This window comes from Macrobrachium nipponense, chromosome 18 (assembly GCF_015104395.2).
Source record: "Macrobrachium nipponense isolate FS-2020 chromosome 18, ASM1510439v2, whole genome shotgun sequence".
NCBI lineage: Eukaryota > Metazoa > Arthropoda > Malacostraca > Decapoda > Palaemonidae > Macrobrachium > Macrobrachium nipponense.
The window spans coordinates 21,253,501-21,276,342 of NC_087211.1; the positions used below are offsets into that span (position 1 = coordinate 21,253,501).

The following is a 22,842-nucleotide window of genomic DNA, read 5'->3' on the forward strand; positions in this document are numbered from 1 at the left end:
AATGGGGAGGGACAATTGAGAGTGATTGCGTATGTGAGTAAAGCTTTTAATAAGCAGAGCTTAAGTATTCGGTGGTTGAGAAGGAGCTTGCGGCAATAAGGTTTTGTGTGAAAGCGTTGAAAGTGTTTTTTGTATGGGCTAAAATTTGTCATAAGGACAGATCATCGGCCGTTAGTTTATATGATCAAGAAGGAAAGTGTGAATGCTAGGATTGCGAGGACAATTGAGGATTTGAGTGAGTTTGATTTTGGCTTAGAATATGTGCCGGGGAGTAAAAATGTGATTGCTGATACGATGTCTAGGATGCATGGTAAGGACAGTGTTGTGAAAAGTGACTGGGATCCGAATATGGTACCTGAGGGGTTGGTTGTAAAAGAGAGGTTTGAATTTTTTTTTTGGGAATGACAGAATGTGTGAATGTTTGTTTTCAGCATTGAAAAACTTGGAAGGTAAGGGTCTGGTTGAAGAGGTACCCGGTAGTGTGAATGAGTTGCGAGAGAAGTTGATGAGTGATGTGCAGAAGGAAGTGGCATGTGCGGAGGAACAAGGTGGGCAAGAGAAGTGTTGCATGAATTGTTGTCAGCAGTAGCTGAGTTGTTTGGAATAAAAGTGTTGTTGTATTTTGGATGGGACAGACCGGTTGAATATCGAGGAAGGTGAGTACAGGTAATGAACGTGGGGTTTTGATGATTCAGTGCGGGGAACGTGGTTGTAATTGGTTGGTTACAAAAAGGACTGTGAAGGGGATCTGAGTCAGAATTGTGGAAATGGGGAGTTAGCTGAGGATGAATGTGATGAGGAGGATTGTGATGTGGATAACCAGGTGGACGTGGTAGTGAATGTGTGTATGCATGGGACTCGAGGGAAAATGGTGACGTTTGTCCAAGTAAATGATAGTGAGTATTGTAGTTTGGTTGACACAAGGGCACAAGTTTCCTTGGTGAGTGGGTCAGTGGTGAGTGAACTTGAGAGATGTGATTGGGAAGTGAAAAGGCAGTCTACAAGTGTGAGAATACATGGGTTGGGACAAGGGATGTTTGTTTTAGTATGGGAAGAGGTACGGTTAAAGGTTATGGTTGGGGATCTTGAAGTAATGCATAACTTTATAGTCATAGGAGAAAATGATATGCCATCTTGTTTTTTAATAGGGAATAGATTTTTTGAGGATCCCACGATATAGACGTAGATGTAGGAAATGGAATTCTTAGAAAGGGGGGCAGGCAAGTAGCTAGGATTCAAGATGGTAATGTGTTTGTAGCAAACTTTGTGGGTATGATTGATATTGCTAGGAGTGAGAATGATCTGTTGAGTGAGGAAGAGATTGAGGAAATGCAAAATAAGTGCCTGGAGATAAGTGTGTTGCGACAATGTGTTTTGGGAGGAGTGCGTGTGGAAGACTGGCCATGTGAGTTGGATGTATATAAGAGGGTTGCTAAACGTTTTGTGGTGTGCAAAAACATAGTGTACTTTTTGCATCAGGAAGGGGTGTATGACAAGGAAGTGTATGTGCCAGTGTTTTCTGTTGAGTCAGCTGTGAGTATGTGTTTGTTTGGTGCATGATCGGTTTGGGCATATGGGAAAAAATAAGTTGTGGAATGCATGAGAGAGAGATTGTATGCTCCTGGGTTGAGTAAGATTTGTGTGGATGTGGCTGTCACGTGTGAAGACTGTCAGAGGGGAAAGTATCAGAGTGTGCATGCAAGTCCACCTGTGTTGCGATTGCAGATGAAAGAGCCGTTTGAAATGCTTGTGATTGATTGTGTTTCTTTGCCCAGGACTGCGAGAGGACACGTGGGGATGATTGTGATGGTGGATCACATGAGTAAATTTGCTTATGTGGTTCCCATCAAAGATAAGAGTGAAACTGTTGCGCGAATGGTGGGTCAAGTGATGTTGCCAATGTGTGTGTGTAAGCCGGCAAAAATGTTGAGTGATAATGGACCTGAGTTTGTGGGATGGGAATTTGAAGAAATGTTGAAGGAATGGGGTATTGTGCATGTGTATTCTACTCCGTATATGCCCAGTGCGAATGGGTTGGCTGAAAGGACTGTTAGGACGATGACTGAGATTTTGCGAATGATGAGTAAGAGCGACAAGGATTGGGATATGTATGTAGGACGTGCAGTTTGGGTATATAACGCCACACTGCAGAAGAGTATAGGTATGTCTCCTTGTAAATATGTGTTGAATTTTGAAAGGATTGTCAGACCGCGGTTGGGTCTGTCAGAAGGTGATCGGGATTTGTGGAAGAAAGTGAGTGAAAGGTTTGAGAGTTTTTAAGATTGGGATAAGGTGTTGAAAGAGGTGGTTGAGATGGGAAGAATGAATGTGAATAAAGTAAGGGAGAAATTTGAAGGGCCTTTTGAGATTTTGGAAGTGGGACCAAGTGGATTGAGTTATGTTTTGGGGAAATTGCGAGTAGGTGGGGGACTGGATGAGGTTAGGGCACACCATAACCAGCTCCGTAATGTAAGTGGAGGGGGGAAGTACCACACTATGTTCGGGAGAATGCGATGAGTGAGTGGTTGAGGTGAATAAGTATGAGCCGACTGTTGGTGAACAAATTGGTCTGGGAGATCGACAGTTGGTGTTGGTTGAGTATGGAAGAAAACAGAAGAGTGTGGAGAGAGGAAGTGGAAGGGAAAAGCGTGAACGGCATGGTAAAGGGGTTGGTGGTAGGGTGCAAACGGTTGATAAAACGTGTGCTACGGATGACTTTGGGGGGAATGAATGATACTTGTGGTGTATGTGGGTTGAGTTGACAGGGACAAGTAAGACTTCAGTGAGAAGGAAACTGAATAGTGAGGAGGTGGTTGATAGGATGGATAAGTCTTTGCAGGAGTTTGACAGAAGTATGGATGAACTGAGTGGTTTGGTGGCCGAAATAGGGGAGATGTTGGAACCAAGAGTTTGGAAGACATCGGTGAAGTAGTGAATGGAATTTGGGAGGATGGTAGTGAGGGAGATAATGGGAGTTTGAAAGAAAGTGGTTTGGAAGAAGTGAATGGCGATGTAACTGAAAGAGTGTATGATGGTCCTCAAACAAGATCCAGGGACCTGCATCTGAGCATCCTTGGGTGTTGCGAAAGGCAATTTAGTGTGGATGTTGCGAGTGTAAGGAGATGTTTGTCAAATGTAATGGGGGAGGTAATATGGAGGAGTAATTTTAGTTTATATTTGACAACATCTACAAAGGTTGTGTGAGAGAGAGAGAGAGAGAGAGAGAGAGAGATTGGTGGAAGAATGAATGGGAGTGGTTAGATGGCGGTCGGAAGCATGTCTGTTGTGGCGCTCTGTAGGTAGTCAATGGAAGTCTGTTACGAGAGTTGTAAACAGTGAGGCGTCTGGTCAAGTCAGTGTTGGTTTTGCAGCAGTTTTCCTTTGGTGTGTCGTTGTTTGGGTGTTATTTGATAGATTTTGGGGTTGTGAAGTTGTTGTGCGTGTGTCTGTCTGGTTGTGGTGAGGTTAAGAAGGTTGGTGGTGCATTTTCGGTGTCTGTTAGTGGTGGTTGGGGCAGGGTTGGTTTTGGCGGGTTGTTGTACTGCTGTAAGTCGTGTGGTTGTCGTGTTTTTTCTTGGTTGGTGTTCATCTGCATTTAGTCGTTGGGTTATTGAGTTTTTGTGGGGTTGTGGGTCCCGGGTGGTTGATTTGTGTTTGGTTGTCGGCGGTGGTTGTGTGTTGGCTACCCTATAGCCTATATCCAGTGGACGACAGCACAGCCTAGTCCTAGGTATCAGAAGCCAGCGGTGAGTACCTGTTTGTGTTTTTTGTTCGGTATGTAGGTATATTGGGGCAATTGGTCCTGCTGTTGGTTTTTTTAGTGTTAAAGTGGAAAGTGTGATTGAGGGTGGGTTTGATAGCCAGACAGGTTAAGTTTATGTGGGGAGGTTACTTGTTTTTGTGATCCCGCCACAACCCTCCAAGAGGGTGTCGGTATGAACACTAGGGCGAGTGAGACCACTACCACGAACCACTTACCAATAGAAATCTCCTACTACAAAACCCCCACTAGAGGGGAGCCGACCCACAGAGTGGGCAGCAACTACTACTACTCCATCCCATGCTGCCGACTGCTGCGCCTCTGGTGGCCATCCTGAAGTTAGCAGACAATCTTGAGCGCAGGGATGGGTAGGGTGGGATTTCGCTGGGCGACACGAACCAATCGCCCAGAAATAGATTTTTCCTTACGTCAAAATCCCTTTTTCCTGGGCTCAGTTCGTGTCGCTGCGCGAAATCGTACCAGAGAATTAGCACAAGATTGTAAAGAAAATAAATAAATAAGGTCTCAATAAAACTTAAAATAAAATAAAGAAATATAATTGCTAAGAAATATACATATACACAATTATACAAGTTAGAAAATATTCCTTAAAATTAACATATATGTACAGGGCTTACATGGAATATATGTTGATCTTAACATTTGTGTATAGTTAATATGTACAAAGTAAATAAATTTTTTTATGAAGCAATTAAATATAATAATAAAACTCGAATTTGAAGCAAACGTAGGACAATTAATAAATTAATGAAACAAATGTATATGAACTTAGTATACAAAACCCGTAACCATTGCAAATGTAGATGTGTCACCCTAGCATAAAAATAAGGGGACCACATCATAGAGATCAGAATAGACAAACAATTGTGGGTGACCCTAGCAAAAAAATAAGGGACACCCACTGTACCATCACAAGACAGCTAAGACTCAAGGTAGACGTAGATGAACATGGTAGGTATAGACAAACTGTTGAATGAGATAGGTAGAAAGGAGAACTGGATCTTCAACTTAAGATTAAGCAGAGTCGGGGGAAACTATGTTACCCGCCGCAACTGCTGAAAATTTCAGAGCTTCCAAGGACTTTAAGTAATGCGCTTAAATACTGTCGGCGATTTCCATCCAGTATACTTTTTAAATCATCAAAATTCATGTGTTGGAAATAGTTAATTGAGGTGGCAACTGCCCTGACATCATGAGCTTTAGGGAAGGAATCAGGGTTGGCTTGCTTAATAAAGTACAGGATCTGTTGCCTGATACCTTTAGTAGATAAAGTACCACCTTTTTCTCTCTTAAAGAGAGGACCCGACGAGGATGAGGATGTCCTGGACAGAAAGGCTCGTAAGGTCGATACTGGACAAAGAGAAACATCTTGTGGAAGGGGTATAACCTTCCACGGTTCCCACCTCATCAAAGGATCCTCATTCTTTGCTAAAAAGCTACGTTCCGGAGAAAGTAGAACTTCCCTGTGGAAGAATTCTATATGATTCGATCTCTGGATAACGCCGACAGTTCTGAAATTCTAGCTCCTGAAGCCAAGCTTAATAAAAATAGAGTTTTTTCTTAAGAGCATTATAAATGAACATGTCGTATTGTCTGTTTCTGAAGCCAGCTTTAGAACATCATTCAAGAACCACGATACTGACGTAGGCTCACTGCAAGGTCTAAGTCTAGCACAAGCCTTGGGAATAGACAAGAAGTAAGAGTCTGTCAAGTCTATGTTAAACCCGAGTTGAAAAATCTTCTTCAAGGCTGACTTGTTTGTCGTAATAGTGCTAGCTGCTAAGCCTTTTTCAAATAAAGATCTGAAAAAGGATATAGCTGAATTGATTGTCATGATTCTAATATCTGATTCTCTCAGGAAGGTTGCCAACTTTTTGACTGTAGCATCATACTGTCTCAAAGTTGAATCTCTTTTATCAGATTCCAAGAAAAGAATATTTCGTGGATCAATATCTGCATCTCTTTAGCCGCAAAACTCATGAAGTCCATAAAGTTAGGGTTTTTGAGAATTCCTGAGGAAGCGAACACAGTCTTCGTTTGTACTGACTGGGAGAGCCTGGGATTGGGAATTCGAAGAGGACGAAGACCCAGTTCCAGAATCAGAGGGTACCAATTGCTCTTCGGCCAGTCTGGGGCTACTAGAGCTACTTGACCCTTGAACGTCCTGAGTTTGTTCAGTACCTTCAGGAGAAGATTCACTGAGGAAAGACATAAATCTTCTCCCAGTTGTTCCAATCTATGGACAGGGCGTCCGTGGCATAGGCCAGAGGGTCCAGGTTGGGGGCCACATAACATGGGAGTTTGTGGTTCGCTTGAGATGCGAATAGATCTACTTGTAGACTGGAACCCTCCGGAGAATCCATTGGAACGAACTGTTGTCCAGTGGACCATTTCCGACTCCAGAGGAACTGAGCGGGATAGAGCATCTGCTATGACGTTTCTCACTCCAGCTATATGGGTGGAGGAGAGGTGCCAACTGAACTTGTCCGCCAGGGAGAAGATGGCTACCATGACATGATTCAGATGACGTGACTTGGAGGCCTCCCCTGTTTACTGTTTTACGCAATGGACTACCACTGCGCTGTCCAGAACTAGCTTTATGTGGGAGTTCTTTGGCGGACGTAACCTTTTCAGAGTCAGACTGCCATCGCTTCTAGTACGTTTATGTGAAGCTGGCGGAACTGGGTGACAAGGTTCCTTGAACCTTCTTGAACTGAGAATATCCTCCCCAGCCGCTTAATGAAGCGTCTGTGTGGATGGTAATCCCCGGAGGAGGAAACTGAAGGGGTACTGATATTGACAGGTTCTTCACTTTTGCCCAAGGGCGTAGACGATTCCGTAGAATCTGTGGGACTGATGACAACTTGTCCTGGATCTGACATTTTGCTCGTGAGCGCCAGATTCTGGTTAGGTCTTTCAGTTTGGCTTTCATCAAGATGTTTGTCACTGATGCAAATTGGAGTGAACCCAGGATTCTTTCCTGGCTTCTCCTTGAAGCAAGTTTGTGTCCTAGAAATTGCTTTACTGACTTCGCTATTTCCTTTCTCTTGGCTGATGGAATCGACAGAGTATGGGAGGATAGATTCCATTGAATGCCCAGCCACTGAAAGTTGGACTCCGGAGTGAGTCTTGATTTTGTCCTGTTTATCTTGAAACCCTAGATACTCTAGGAACTGGATTACTTTCATGTGCTTTGCGACATTCCTCGACTGTTGGAGCCCAAATCAACCAATCGTCGAGATACGCTACTACCATTATCCCCTGAGACCTCAGTTGTTGGACGACTACTTCCGCCAACTTCGTGAACACCCTGGGTGCCACGTTCAGACCGAAGGGAACTACCTTGAAGGAGAATGCTTGATCTCCTATCTTGAAGCCCAGATAAGGGCGAAAGGGTGCTTGCAAATAGGGATTATGATATGTATGCGTCTGTAAGATCGATAGAGGTGGTGACGGCCCCACGGGGAAGTAAGGTCCGCACCTGCAAGATGGTGAGCATTTTGAACTTGTCGCAGCGAATGGCCAAGTTTAAACGGGATAAGTCTAAGATTACCCTTCTTTTTGTGAGCCTTTCTTTGGAACGCTGAATAAGTGCCCTTGAAATTTTAATCTGTTGACTCTCGCTATTGCTCCTTTCTGAAGGAGGTCCTCCGCATACTCCGTCAATTCTTTTGATGGAAGTTGAAGGAAAGGTCTGGGTGGAGGCGGATTCGCAATCCAACTCCAACCCAGGCCTTTCGACACAATACTTTGTGCCCACTTGCTGAATCTCCACCGGTGCCGGAAGAGAAACAGCCTCCCTCCTACCTTCAAGTTCTCATTGCTGCTGGTAACCTCCGCGGCCTCCCCGGAAGTGTTTTCCCCTGTTTAAGAGACCTTCCTGATCCTTTCTGACGAAAGGATGCCCTTACCTCTGCCCTCCCCTACCCGAGCGGTCATACTGCTGAAAGGCCTGGCCTTCGAACACTTGGTGAAGGCTGGGGAGACAGCGTAAGAGGTGGAAGGTTGAGGCTGGAGGGAAATCACGTAGATGGGCTGTGATTGAGCCTTGGAGGTAGAGGGTTGGGCTGACTGTACCAACGGAACAGTCGGAACAGGCTGGGCGAAGCGTTGTTGCTTTTTCTGGTAAGGCTGAAAACGTCTGGGTTTCCTCTGAGCCTTACCCCTTGCTGATTGGTCTTGGCGTCTCTTTGCGGTGAGACCCCAACGATCCTTAGAGGCTTTGGTTAAGCCTTGTCGCTTCCGCCTGGACCTCCTTTACCATTGCATCAGGGAAGAGGTCTGCTCCCCAGATGTTGGATGAAAGCAACTTATTCGGCTCATGACGAATAGTTGCTTCCTGGAGGACATGTTTCCGACAAGTTAGTTCTGGCTGTAGCGAACTCAAACATGTCAGACTGAACTGTTTGCATCAGTGACTTGGTGAGAAGCTTAAAAAGTGGCTCAGAGCCATAAGAAATGGTTGCCACTTCCGTCATTGCCATGGTGTTAATGGACCTGGCTAGCCTAGTCTTGGCCTCAAATTCAGCCTGAATGAGGCTGTCCGGAAGTCTAGGCAGCTTCTCACCAAACTGATCCATAGCACAGTCTGGCTTGAGTTTGCCCGCCGAAAAGTGTTGGGTAAATCTTCCCACAATTCTCCGAGCGAGGGGAGCAAAGGAGATGTGGGGTCTGCTTCCCTTAGCTGTGGCAACGACTCCCCCTTCTGGGCCGCCGGGATAGTGACCGTAGCTATTTTGGTAAGGAAGGGAAGCGGAGTTCCCTCTTCCATTGTGAAAATGGTGAAGGGACTCTTGAAAGGTTGAATTTTCGTGTTCGAACAATCCATGTCCTCTAAACACCTGAGCCATTCTCTTTGAGCCTGGTCACGTGAGTAGAAGGACTGTCTCCTAGGGAACCGTTGTCATCTCTAGTCCATGGCTGCGTCAGTGAGTCTGGCGTAGCCAATGAACGGTGGTTGTAGACCCTCCGGGTAGAACTCGAAGTCCTCAATCCTTCGAGTACCACACTCCGGAATTGAAATAAGACCGTCCTGGAAAGGGGCGTATGACGCCACCCTCCAGGGGTTATTCATAGAGAACGGAGGCAGAGAGTCATGAGGTGGGAGCTGAGCTATTCCGGTGCCGAAAGGTGGGGGAGTAGCTAGAGGAGCCTGGCTAAGTTTGGCGATGATGTTATCCTGGGACGTGATCCTGTCGGACAACCGGGAGAACATCTGCTCCATACTGCTCTTCAGAGAGCCGACCAAGTCTCCCATGTGTTGCAACAGACCAGCATTGGGATCCAAAGCCGGAGCTGCTGCGGAGGTGGTTGGGTAACTCTGAACAGGTACCAAGGGGAGAGGAGAAACGGCTGACTCCGCCGGAGTATGTGGCCTCTCCTTGGAAGACCTGCTCCTTGAGGATTTGGAGCTAGACCCAGAAGCTCTAGACCTCTCCGCTCCGGGGTTTGTAGCCGGAGACTTACGAGATGTTGACGCCGACGAAGTCTTTTTGGACGACGACGACGTCTTGCTGAGGGTTTTTACAACCGTCTGTCCCTTGACCTTAGGTCTTACGGAAGCATCAGGAGAAGTATAAAGGAGCTCAGCTCCTGTAAAGCCTTGGAAGGAAGCTGGAGAGTTAGCAGGAGTAGAAGACCCAGTGGCGCCCAAGGGAAGCCCTTGGGCGTCCAACGTACCTACCTCGACCAACAGGTCGTCAACACCTACCATTGGCTCTATATTTAGATCAAGTGTCGCGACGTCCGACGAGATATCTTGGCCTGGTTCCTTTAACGAAGCGGCGACCTGTTGTTGAATCGCCGCCATAGTCGGGGCTGCCTCTGCCGGGTCGATGTAACCCGTTGACTTGCCGCCGGGGAAGATTAGGACAGCCAACCTCTTCTCCAGAATGTAGGGCTGTCCCTTGGCGGCGTTCTTACCGAAACCGCCGACCCAAGCCCTCAGGGTTGCCAGGGCGGTATCTCTAACGGCGGGAGCCTGGAAGAGAGGGCATTCATTAGTTTTAAGTTTAAACTTAAGATTAAAACTTAAGTAATAGGCTTAGTCTAAAGACATAGGGGATGGAACATCCCATATAAAAAGAGCTTAAGCTTAAAATAAGAGATTAAAATTAAACTTAAGAACTACAACCTTTCTTGGGATTACCGAACGGAGTTGGGAATACTTACCCCGTCCAAGAGCTGGCTCACAAGATCATAGCAAATGGTGCAGGTTTCGTGGAACCAGACCTGTAGATTCCCGTGCGGAGTCGCGCATGGAGCATGGGACCTGCAGACTTCGTGTCCACAGGGGTCCTGGAGCATGGCATTGCATCCTGGATGCTCACAGTTGGTGGTCTGTAAGTGAAAAGATACATGAGTACCGTAAAAGACATCACTTACAGGCTAGTAGGCTAAAAGAACTCCGCTGCATGCCGGAGCGCGAAAAATTTTGGGCATAACCCCTCCCTTACCGCCTGAATAGGCTAGAACCCCGGAGAGGTCCGGTGTGATAACGTAGGTAACGGAGGGATTCGGCTTAGGCTAGCTTAAATTAAACTTAATATAGTTTAAATTAAACACTAAACACTTAAGCCTAAAGCACTAGTACGTACCGGAATAATTCCGGTGCGCGGCGGTGTTCGTGTCGCGATATCAGCGAGACGGGGTGGTTAGGAAAGACCAACTGTACGCCTGCAGTCCGCCCGCAAGGGTGAACTAGCAACCTTCCACGTGAATGCCGAGCTCCGGTTAAATAAAAAGCACCCAGTAACCGGGAAGGAGCGAGAGGGCGAAACAGACTCGAGCCAACAACGGAGCGACGGAGTAACGACGGGGGGGGGGGGGGGGGGGTGGGGGGGGGGGGGGGGGGGGGGGGGGGGGGGGGGGGGGGGAAAGAAAAGGCCAGTGCCCCCCTTAGTCATCCGAGCGTGCCATTGAAGCAAGAGAACGGTCAAGTCCAGTCCTGGGTCTGTCCAGCCCCCTACTCCCCTCCGCCTAGGGAGAGAGGGAGGCAGGGCACGGGTATGTGGAGCGAGCGAGGACAGACCTACCCCCCCGGCCCGGCCCTGGAAGAGCGGGAGGAGGGTAAGGTGACTGGACGGGCGCCTGGCTGCTTCGCGATCACATGGTGACCACGGAGCCCGGTAACATGAGAAATACAACGAAAAAAACATAGCCTAGGTTAAAAGCACCAACTAATCAGTGAGATGCTATACAGAAGCGACCGAACTGATGAGAGGAAGCAATAAACTGGTGGGGACCAATGAAATACGGAACCTAGGCTACGTAATATGCCAGACGCCGCAGCTAACCTAAAATATATAAAATAACTAAAAATTACATTAAAGTAAAGTAAGAAAGTAAATCAGTAGGAGAAAAAATCCAGGAGTGTACGACTAACCCGAAAGAAAGTCTACCACTCAAAGCTAGCCGGGGCCGATACTAAGAGCTGTGGCTAGGGTCTGGATGGAAGATGCCTACGCAAGGTAAAGAAGACATGCATGCATGACATAAACCCAGTAGGCTGGACCCCTAACATAATATAGATAACTAGCAATAGAGCGTAAAATAATAAGGGAAGGTTCTAGGTATGGAAGACCAAGAACGAACCCGCCACGAGGCAGAACAATGCCGCCATGCTTCCGACCAAGAGCCAGTATTTATACCTAAAAAAACGGCAAATACTGACTCAAGGCCGGAAAAAACCCAATAGCAACAATAACAGATTACTTAACTTAGCTGTTGCGATGGCTGCACGCTCCATAATTAGTAAATCCAAGAAAGGGGCACAAAAAACACAGAGCAAAAAAGGGCACGTGTGTACGCAGTGCGCTAACTGAAAAGGATGGCCACCAGAGGCGCAGCAGTCGGCAGCATGGGATGGAGTAGTAGTAGTTGCTGCCCACTCTGTGGGTCGGCTCCCCTCTAGTGGGGGTTTTGTAGTAGGAGATTTCTATTGGTAAGTGGTTCGTGGTAGTGGTCTCACTCGCCCTAGTGTTCATACCGACACCCTCTTGGAGGGTGAGCGAGTCAGTAGTACTGACCTTTTCTTTATTTTATTTATTCTCTGGTATGTGTTAGTGCATTTACCTTAGAAATAATGGATTAAAGGATATTTCGCGCAGCGACACGAACTGAGCCCAGAAATGTAAATGTTCATTTGTTCAAAATCTTTTATCTCTGAAAGTTCTTCACTGATTGCTTTGAAATTTTGATACAACATTGCATTAAAAAAACGTGTATGTTTTTGTAATGGGGTTTCATCCTACCTCGCCCCTCCGAAGGGGGTGAGCGTGAAAAGGGATTCCCTGAAATGGAGCTGGTTCTGCAAGTGAAACATGGCTGGTTATGTCCATAGACTTAGTTACTTTATGAATTTATCATACAAAATTTCTGCATATGACTCATCATTTGGAAAAGAATACTATAGGGTAAACATCAATGACATCAAAGAGGGTGGAGTTTGAGAAGGGGGTTGACAGAGAGAGAATGAGAGGGAGAGGAAGTGAGTAGATGGGGTGTTAGAGAGAGAGAGAGAGAGAGAGAGAGAGAGAGAGAGAGAGAGAGAGAGAGAGAGTTGTATTAGTGAGAAGAAAGAGGGAATGAGACTGTGATTGTTGGAGAGAAAAAGAGAGAGTAAGAGAAAGGAAGGAGGAGAGAGAGAGAGAGAGAGAGAGAGAGAGAGAGAGAGAGAGAGAGAGAGAGAGAGAGAGTTGGTATTAGTGAGAAGAAAGAGGGAAAGAGACAGTGATGGTTGGAAAGAAAGAGAGTAAGAAAAAGGAGCTTTCTCTTTTCTTTCTTTTCCATTTAACCAAACTGAGCCACAACAACGCGTGACCAGGTACAGCTAGTTAGATTATATCAATGCAAACTGTAGCTTCCTTAAGCAACTGTATGGATGTGTCTGTCTCTTTATTCCCTTTCCCTCTTGCATTGCATATAGTTATTTAATTCCAGGTTCTGATCAAAATTAACATTCTTTATATCAACTTGTCATAATACAGTGGACTCCCGTATTCACATTCTCTGGATTCGCGGACTCACACATTCGCGGATTTCTCTCAGGAACGTTTTTTTCCCCCACATTATTTTGCGGAAAATCAATGTATTCGTGTATTTTCTATGAGAAATATCCACAAATTCCTGTTGTTTTTTTTTTTTTAGAAATTTCATCATAAAATGCACTTTATGTGATAAAACTTAAAAAAACCAAGTGTGAAAATTTTTAGTGGGTTTTTCTTGAGTTTGAACTGACAAAATAGGCTGTTTTCAGCATTTTCATAGGGGTTCTAGCTATTAGCGGGTTCTAACTATTCACGGGGGGGTCTGGTACACATCCCCCGCGAGTACAGGGGGACCACTGTATATCTTTAATAAGCCCTGAACGTGTACTACGCCCACAGATTTGGATGCAATGTTTATTGCATTTTTAATGTAGTTGCAATACAAAAATGCATTACAAAACAGTGACAGTTTCTTTACTATAAAATCACTGCATATGGTATTTTTAGTATATGCAATTTTACCTATGTACAGTATTGTTGTATTCACCATCCTCAAAATATGTTACTGAATAAGTTTTGTTATCTATCTTTCTGTTAAGTTTAGATGCTGTGTATCAAAACTTCAATGTTAGTCACTCTTTAAACATCCTGAGCTGTGTGATACTTTCAGGTACATAAACATTACAAAACCTAATATTTTCTTTTTCAAAGTCTTTCATACACATAATTATAATATTTCAACATATCAAACTTACAATCTGTTGCCTGTTTTGAGGATGACGATTTCTGGTTTTCTCTAAATTCCGACGAATATTCATCTCCTGCTGTCGAAACTTGAAACATGTTCCCAATTCTTCTCTAGCAGTTTTGCAGATACCTCCATACAATGACAGTTCTCCTACTACTTTTGTTTCCAGTCTCTCTACCTCAACATTTCTGAAAATTCAATTCATAAATTGTAAGATAAAACACAAAAGCTTTTTCAACCTAGTTGACAGAAATAATACCTATTCTACAATAGTATTATAACTGCCTATTTTAACATTTCACTGCTTAATTTGATAGTTCAAACAAAAATATATCTTAAATTATCACACAAAAATAATTTAATCTAATCTTAAACAAAAATACACCCCAAATCATCATCCCACAACACCTAAAATAACCTTACATTACAGAACTCTCCTATTACTGTTACTCTTAAGTAGCCTATATACACCCCTAAAATGTCTATAATTGCCTACTTTAAGAGTTCATCACCAAACTTGACAGTTAAGACAAAAAAAAAATATTCCTCAAACTACCATCCCAGAACACCCTAATATAATTTCAAATTCATGTTGCAAAATAAAGTTCATGCCTATAACAGTTACTCTTAAGTATCCTATCATTCAAACATGCATGTATTCTTTGGCCTATGTAACTTGGTGCATCATTCTGCTCATACTGAAATGCACTGGGCGTACATTTTACGTATATTTTCCAGTGCTGTAAGATGATATTAAAATATTTACTGAACAGGTATGTATTTTGCGATAATACTACTGTATAAAGCATATCTAAAAGACGGGTAGTTTAGATCAACGGGACACGTACATGCCTCCAAACAGAATGTTAGGTTTGCTACCGCATGTCAGTAGTATTTAAGAATGTTAGGTTTGTTACCTCATGTTAGTAGTATTTTTGTGATTACATTCAAATACATTTATGATAAAAAAAATTATTTGCTACAGTAAGTTCTTAGTTTACACAAATACTTAACCACCCACTCTAAAAATGCTTATAAATGCCTATCTTGAAAGTTCAAATACCAAATGTATATAAACTTAAAGTGTCATCCTACAGTGTTCCCCCCATATTCACGTTCTCCGGATTCGTGGACTCACACATTCGCGGATTTTTCTTTGGAACCTATCTAGAAATTATTCGCGGACGGACTCGCCTATTCGCGGAATTTTCCGACGAAAATAATCACTAATTAGTGTATTTTGATGTTTATTTTCATGACTAAATACATTTTTATGATACAAAAAAATTATTTACTAATTTTCAAATTATTAATTTTGATTAATACTGTATTAGTAAGTTTAATAAATTTAAATATCACATAATAAAAAAGGGATTTTGACGTAGGAAAAATCTATTTCTGGGTGATTGGCTCGTGTCGCCCTATGAAAGGATCCTTAATATCATTCTTTCTAGGCAAAATTAATCTAAATCTTACCAGAGAAAAACAAAATTAAGAAATGTCAGTAAAACTGACTCGCTCACTCTATGAAAAGTGTCGGTATGAGAATGGGAGGGGCGAGTGGGAACACTACCATGATCATTCACCATTTAGACCTTCCAATCCAAAATCCCCACTAGCGAGAGCTGATACTAACGGGTGATGCGGCGCTACTACTACTACTAAGACGCCACGGACAGCAGCGCCCCTAGCGGTCATCCTTAATCTATGAACATCTTGCCCTGCAGGGGGGAAAGCAAGACAGGGTGGGTTTCATAGGGCGACACGAGCCAATCACCCAGAAATAGATTTTTTCCTACGTCAAAAAAATCCCTTTTCTGGGCTCAAGCTCGTGTCGGCCTATGAAAGAGTACCAGAGAAACAGGCAAGATGGGAAAAGGGACAAATGAAAAAACTGAAGTAAAAATAGTATATAATATAAGTGAATCAGGTATACAGAATACAAATTAAGAATACTTAAAGCTAACTTATGCTAAACAATGGCATAAAAAAGAGAGCCAACAACAAAAGTACTTAAAACTAACTTATAATAAACATAGTAGTATACAATAATGTAATGTAAGTTAACAAAACAGGTTCACTTAAGCAAAGTATTTACATAATATAAAACACATTGTGTCCTACCCTAGCATAAAAATAAGGGTAGGGACACTGGAGTACCTTATAAGTACAAGTGTGGATGTCCCTAGCAAAAAAAATAAGGGACAAACCACTAATATGACCTCAGCGGCTAAGGCTAGAGTGTCTGAGTAGCATGGCGATAGGGTGAGGCATGTTAGACGAGGTTAGGTAGGAAGGAAGATCTGGATCTATACTGACTACTATACAGTATCAGGAGAAACAATGTTTCCCGCTGCTACTTGCAGAAAATTTTAAAGATTCCAAGGACTTTAGATAGTGATGTTTAAAGACTGTCGGAGATTTCCATCCAGTATACTTTTTAAGATCCTCGAAGTTCATATGTTGAAAGTAGTTAATTGAGGTGGCTACTCCCCTGATGTCATGTGCTTTTGGGAATGAATCAGGGTTGGCTTGTTTAATGAAGTAAAGGATCTGTTGTCTAATACCTTTTACTGATAAAGTACCACCTTTTTCTCTCATGAAGAGAGAACCTGAGGATCTTGAGGATGTGCGAGATAGAAAGGCTCTTAAAGTTGATACTGGGCAGAGAGAAGGGTCTTGCGGAAGTGGGATGACTTTCCAAGGAGCCCACCTTGCAAGAGGATCCTCATTTTTAGCTAAAAAGCTACGATCCGGAGCAAGCAGGACTTCTCTTGAGGGGAGGAATTCTACATGACCCGCATCTCTGGATAGAGCCGACAGTTCTGAAATTCTAGCTCCTGAGGCTAGGCTTAATAAGAATAACGTCTTTCTGAGGAGCATTATGAATGTGCACGAGGAGTTGTCAGTATCTGATGCTAGTTTGAGGACGTCATTTAAGAACCATGAGACTGCCGTAGGCCTTTGAGAACAAGGTCTAAGTCTAGCACAGGCTTTAGGGATAGACGTAAAGTAAGATTCAGTCAGATCTATCTGGAAACCCAACTGAAAGATCTTCTTCAAAGCCGATTTATGCGTAGTAATAGTGCTAGCTGCTAAACCCTTTTTCAAACAAGGATCCCTGAAAAAAGGATATAGCTAAGTAACTGTCATGGTTGTAGTGTTTTGATTCTTTCAGGAAGGATGCTAATTTTTTTTTAACAGCAGAGTCATATTGTCTAATAGTTGACTCTCTCTTATCTGACTCTAGGAAGAGGATGTTTGTGGATCAATGTTAGCATCTTTGTTAGCCGCAAACTTCATGAAGTCCATAAAGTTGTTAGGGTCTGAAGATTCCTGAGTAAGCGAACACAGTCCTCATTTGTACTGCCTGTGACAGCCTGGGATTGGGAAATCCGTTGAGGCGGAGACCCAATTCCAGAAGCAGCGGATACCAGTTGCTTTTGGCCAGTCTGGTGCAACCAGCGCTACCAGTCCCTTGAAAGTCCTCAGCTTGCTCAAGACTTCATAGAAGATTCACTGGAGGAAAAACATAAATTTTTCTCCACTGACTCCAATCTAGCGACAGGGCGTCCGTGGCATAAGCCAGAGGGTCCAGGTTGGGGGCCACATAGCAAGGGAGCTTGTGGTTTGCTTGTGAAGCGAAGAGATCTACTTGGAGACCTGGGACTCTCCGGCATATCCACTGGAATGACCTGTCGTCTAGGGACCATTCTGATTCCGAGGGACCGACCGGGACAAAGCGTCTGCTATCACATTTCTTACCCCCGCCAGGTGAGTGGCAGACAGATGCCATTTTGTGTTTGTCTCTAGGGCAAAGATGGCTATCATGACATGGTTCACATGTTTGGATTTGGACCCTCCTCTGTTGATGCAATGAAACTACCACTGCACTGTCCAAAACTAGTCTTAGATGAGACTTTTTCGGGGGAAGAAGTCTCTTCAGGGTAAGAAATACTGCCATTGCTTCCAAAACGTTATGTGGAAGCTGGCGGAACTGAGCTGACAAAGTCCCCTGAACTTGTTTGAATTGAGAATATCCCCCCCAACCGGACAGGGAGGCATCCGTGTGAATTGGTTAATACCGGAAGGGGGATATTGGATTGGGGTACCAGTTTGGCCAGGTTCTTCACTTTTTGTCCATGGACGGAGTTGATTGCGAAGGATCTGTGGAATTACTGACAACTTGTCTCGAGATTTGGCGTTTGCTCTCGATCGCCAAACTCGGTTTATATCCTTCAGCCTTGCTTTTAGGAGGATGTCTGTCAAGGAGGCAAACTGAAGAGAACCTAGGATTCTTTCTTGGCTCCTCCTTGATGTTTTGTTTGCATTTGAGAAATTGTTTCACAGCTTTGGCTATCTTTCTTTGCGTTTGACCACTGGAATTGACAGATTGTGGGAAGACAAATCCCATTGGATTCCTAGCCACTGAAAACGAGACTCTGGAGTAAGTCTGGATTTCGTTTTGTTTATCTGGAACCCCAGATGTCCAGAAATTGAACTAACTTTTCCGTGGCTTTGAGACATTCCTCGACTGTTGGTGCCCAGATCAACCAATCGTCGAGGTATGCTGCTACCATTATCCCCTGAGTTCTCAATTGTTGAACTAAACCACTTCTGCTATTTTTGTGAATACCCTGGGGGCTACATTCAGACCGAAGGGCATCACTTTGAATGAGAATTTCTGATTTCCTAGTCTGAACCCTAGGAATGGGCGGAAGTGCCTGGCTATAGGGATATGATAGTATGCGTCTGTAAGATCGATGGAGCATGTGACGGCTCCACGAGGAAGTAAGGTCCTTACTTGCGAAATGGTAAGCATTTTGAACTTGTCGCAACGGATGAAAGAGTTTAGCCTTCGACAAGTCCCCTTAAAGATTACCCTTCTTTTTGTTGAGCCTTTCTTTGGCACGCTGAATAAGCGACCTTGAAATTTTAAATGCTTGACTCTCGCAATAGCTCCTTTCTGAAGGAGTTCTCTCGCATAACTGTCAATTCCTTTGACGGTTCCTGATAAAATGATCTGATTGGAGGGGGATCTTTGATGTCCAACTCCAACCCAATCCCTTGGACACCTATGCTCTGTGCCCAATTACTGAACCCCCACCTGTGACGGAAGAGGAACAACCTCCCTCCTACCTGGGGAGCCTCATTGTTGTTGGGCGGGTTGACCTCCACGCCCTCCTCTGAACTGCCTACCCCTTGTCGCTCTACTTGAGCCACGCTGGCGAAAGTGGCCTCGCGCTCTGCTACCTCTCGCCTGCCCCGAAAAGGGAGGATAAGCCTGACTTTCATAAACAGGGTTGAAGGCCGGCGAGAGTGCGTAAGAGGTCGAGGGTTGCGACTGAGGAGACACAAGGAGGATGGGTTGGGTCTGTTTTGAAGTTGCAGGCTGTCCCTGTTGAGGTAACTGGGACGGCCTGAACGAATTGCTGCTGCTGCTGAACCGTTTCTGGTAAATCTGGAAATCTTCTACACCTTCTTTGGTTTCTTACCAGCAGCGGGGGCGGATTCTTGTTTCCTCTTAGAGGAGATACCCCATCTAGCTCTGAGGCTCTGGTTGAGCCTAGCAGCCTCATGGTGTACCTCATTCACCGCGGACTCTGGGAAGAGGTCCGCCCCCCACATGCTGGAAGCCAGGAGCCTATTAGGTTCGTGCCTAATAGTGCATTCCTGCAGAACGTGCTTTCGACAGTTCCTCCTAGCTAGGAAGAAGTCGAAAGCATCTGTCTGAACCGTTTGTTTGAAGCTGAGACTTGGCCAGAATCTTAAATAAAGGTTCTGTGCCATACGATAAAGCAGCCATCTCAGTAATGATTAAAGAATTGAGGGATCTCCCAAACCTAGTTCGAGCGTCGAACTCTGCCTGAATCAAGGTATCAGGCAGCCTCGGAAGCTTTTCACCAAACTGGTCCATTGCACAGTCCGGTTTGAGCTTACCAAGCGTGAAAGTGGACGGCAAGTTCTCCCACAATTCCCCGAAAGCTGGGAAGAGCGGAGAAGTAGACTCCGCTTCCCTCAGTTGTGGGCATGGGCTCATCCTTGAGGACTGCCTGAAGAGTCGCTTCCACTATTTTGGTAGCGAACGGAAGAGAAGCCTCCTCCTCCGTCGCAAAAAATAGTAAAAGGACTCTTGAAAGCCTGGAGCTTGGTGTTGGTACACTCCCAGTCCTCAAGGCAGTGAACCCATTCCCGCTGAGCGTGCTCTCTACTATAAAGCACATGCTCTCTGGTGATCTTGTCTTCCTAGTGAGCGCCGCTGCGGTCAGCCTAGCATACCCAATGAAAGGCTGCGTCAATCCCGGAGGATAAAACTCGAAGTCCTCAATCCTTCGAGTTCCACACTCCGGGACAGAGATCATACCGTCCTTGAATGGAGCGGTAAGCGGCTACTCTCCATGGGTTATGCCATGGAAGACAAAGGCTGGTTAGCTGACTACATAAGGAGGTAGCTGGGGAATACCAGCACTTGCTACTGGGGAGACTGGGTAAGGAACCTGAGCAAGCCCAGCTACTCGGTCCTCATTCTCTCTAACTCTGTTAGAGAGATCTTGGATGGACTGGCCCGACTGATTCAAAGTGTTCGACAGTTGCGCGAACATCTGTTCGAACTTGGTTCCGAGGGCGGAGACCTGTGAGCCGACCATCTCTCCTACCTGTTGCATCACCACTGCTGAGAAGGCAGTGGGATCAAAGGTGCTCGGTCCCGCTACTCCAACCGGCGTTGCCGGAGTGGATGCGGTGGAGGCCGGAGAAGGCATTGGCTCAGCAGGAGCGCGAGCCTTCTCCTTAGAAGCCTTGCTTCTAGAGCTCTTTGGAGTGTGAGGAGCTCGGCTTAGCCTTCACCGCGTCAGCATAGGAAGTCGAAGACTTCTTAGCTGAAGAAGACGACGACGACTTTTTTAGAAGTCGTCTTAACGAGGGTCTTCGGTTCTCTCTGTCCCTTCACCTTTGGGTTGGGGGTACAGAGAGAGCGGGGGGGGGGGAGCGGGTAGGGATCTCAGATCCCGAAAATCCTTGGAAAGAGGCAGTAGAAGAAGGGACAGGAGAAGATCCAGGAGCGCCCAAGGAAAGACCTTGGGCACCCGACACCACCTCAACTAACAATAAACCTCTGCACCTACCGCCATAGGCTCAATATTAAGGTCCAGGGTTGCGACATCTGGGACCGTCTCCTGCGTGGCCACGGCCCCTAACGACTGCTGCACCTCTTGCTGGATAGAAGCGATGAGAGGGGCTGCAGAGATGGGTCAACATATCCTGTTGACTTGCCGCCGGGGGAAAGGAAGATGAACAATGGCCAGCTTCTTGTCTAGGATGTATGGCTGGCCCTTGGCGGCGTTCTTGCCGAAGCCGCCCACCAAGCCTTCAGGGTTTGCTAGGGCGACTTCCTTCACGGGCGGCAGCCTGAAAGAAGAAGGCGAAATGAAGCTTCTAGTGGCGGGGACGGGGTTAAACAAATCTTAAGAACTAAGTGTTATTAGTAATTTACGATAAAGAAGTCAATTAAAATCGACTTACCCCTCCCACCAGCTGACTGACCAGGTCATAGCAGATGGTGCAGGCTTCTGGGTGCCAGACGATCATGGCGTTGTAGGTCGTGGCACACGGGGCGTGAGTCCTGCACTCATCTGTGGGCGCAGGGGTCGTACAGCGTCGCGTTACACCCCAGACCTGACAGTTGGTAGCCTGCTAAGTGGAAAATGGATAACATAAAGTATCAGGAGAAAACACTTACAGCCCTAACAATTGCTCCGCTGCATGCCGGAGTGTAAAGTTAGATTAAACCAGAGCCCCGCCATAATACGTGTGGTAACAAGGTGGTTGTTGTCTAAGGCTACGCCGGAGACAAGAGAAAATATCCAACCAGGTGTGGTGGTGAGCTATGAAACCACGACGGAGAACGACGGAGATGGTATACACACAGTTAGATAATACTAAAATTCACCGTAAAATTAGGGTATATCCTTATATTTATAACGAAATATATATATAAATCTTTTCCCCGCTTACTAGAAGAGTGCCCGGGTAAGAAGCAAGCTCTCCTCCGGTAGCGCGGGGGAAAAAGGCAGGATATAGTAGGCAAGCAATAGACCACTAGTAGTGACCACCCCGCCCGCTGGCGGAGCCAGACGAACTATAACCAAAAGGCTGCAGCGGAGGCTCCGTTCGTTACAGTGGGGGAAAGGTGGGACTGAGCAATGGGGGGGGGGGGGGGTTTCCGGTTCGGCGAGACGCGGGCGGTTGAGGAAGAGAAGAGGGGGGGGGGTGGCCTACTCCTCCCCGTCTCAACAACTACCCGCTCGGAGACCCGGTACCCGAAACACGTGGTCGCCCTAAACCCCAGCTGGGAAGAACCCCTGGCCTCCTCAGAGAAGGAGGGAGGAAGGCTACTGAGGTTGTCATAGCAACCAAGGGGTCCACCAGACCCCTCCCTATACCTGTAGGGAGGGAAGGGGAAGGGTAGGTGCGGTGGGACACGTGGCCGCCAGTGGCCTAAGCCGCGATAGTAACACAACCGTGGGAGGGCCACGTGAACCAGGCTGTACCAATACATGGGACATGCACCTAGGCTAGCCTAACACCCTAAAAAAGAACTAAAATTACATCATAACAGGTGGAAAAGACACTTTTAGTAAAAGAAAAAGAAGCCCAGGAGGAGGCAAACTGTTCCGAGGAACAGAGGACTACTCGGAGCCAGCGATAGCCGATGAAGAGCAAGAGCTGGGATGCTGGGCCAGAAATACAGAATAGCCCTAAATACCAAACTAAGAGGATGGTAGACGGGGCTAACCTAGCTAAAAATACGATGTACAAAAGATGAACGTGAATATAGTAAGCCCATAAGTACAAGAAAGTCCCAGTATGGAAGACCGGGAATTCTAGACATGAGGCAGCATGGCGCCGCCACTAGCCGACCGGGAAACCGTATAGACCTATTAGAAGGAAAATACTGGTTCCTGGAAGACTAAAATACAGTAAAATACTACTTATGACGCACTTAACTTAGCCGATGCGATGGCAGCACGTTCCATGGTAAATAAGAGGAGATAAATCCAAGAAATAGGCACACATGAAAAAATGCGTCCAACGCGTACTGCTAAATATTAAGGATTACCGCTAGGGGCGCTGCTGTCCGTGGCGTCCCATTAGTAGTAGTAGTAGCGGCCGCATCACCCGTTAGTATCAGCTCTCGCTAGTGGGGATTTGGATTGGAAGGTCTAAATGGTGAATGACTCGTGGTAGTGTTCCCACTTCCCACTCGCCCTATTCTCATACCGACACTTCTTTTATAGAGTGAGCGAGTCAGTTTTACTGACATTTTC

General features: G+C 45.6%; 1 protein-coding gene across 4 annotated transcripts in view; it reads right to left on the minus strand.

The window, feature by feature from the left end:
- LOC135196912 (CBY1-interacting BAR domain-containing protein 1-like) overlaps positions 1–22,842 on the minus strand; it is a 206,939-nt gene that overhangs the window by 108,104 nt on the left and 75,993 nt on the right. For all 4 annotated transcript variants that reach the window (XM_064223735.1, XM_064223733.1, XM_064223732.1 and 1 more), the window contains exon 4: positions 13,524–13,704. In XM_064223735.1, the coding sequence (XP_064079805.1) occupies positions 13,524–13,704 (181 nt within the window). The remainder of the gene's footprint in view (positions 1–13,523; positions 13,705–22,842) is intronic.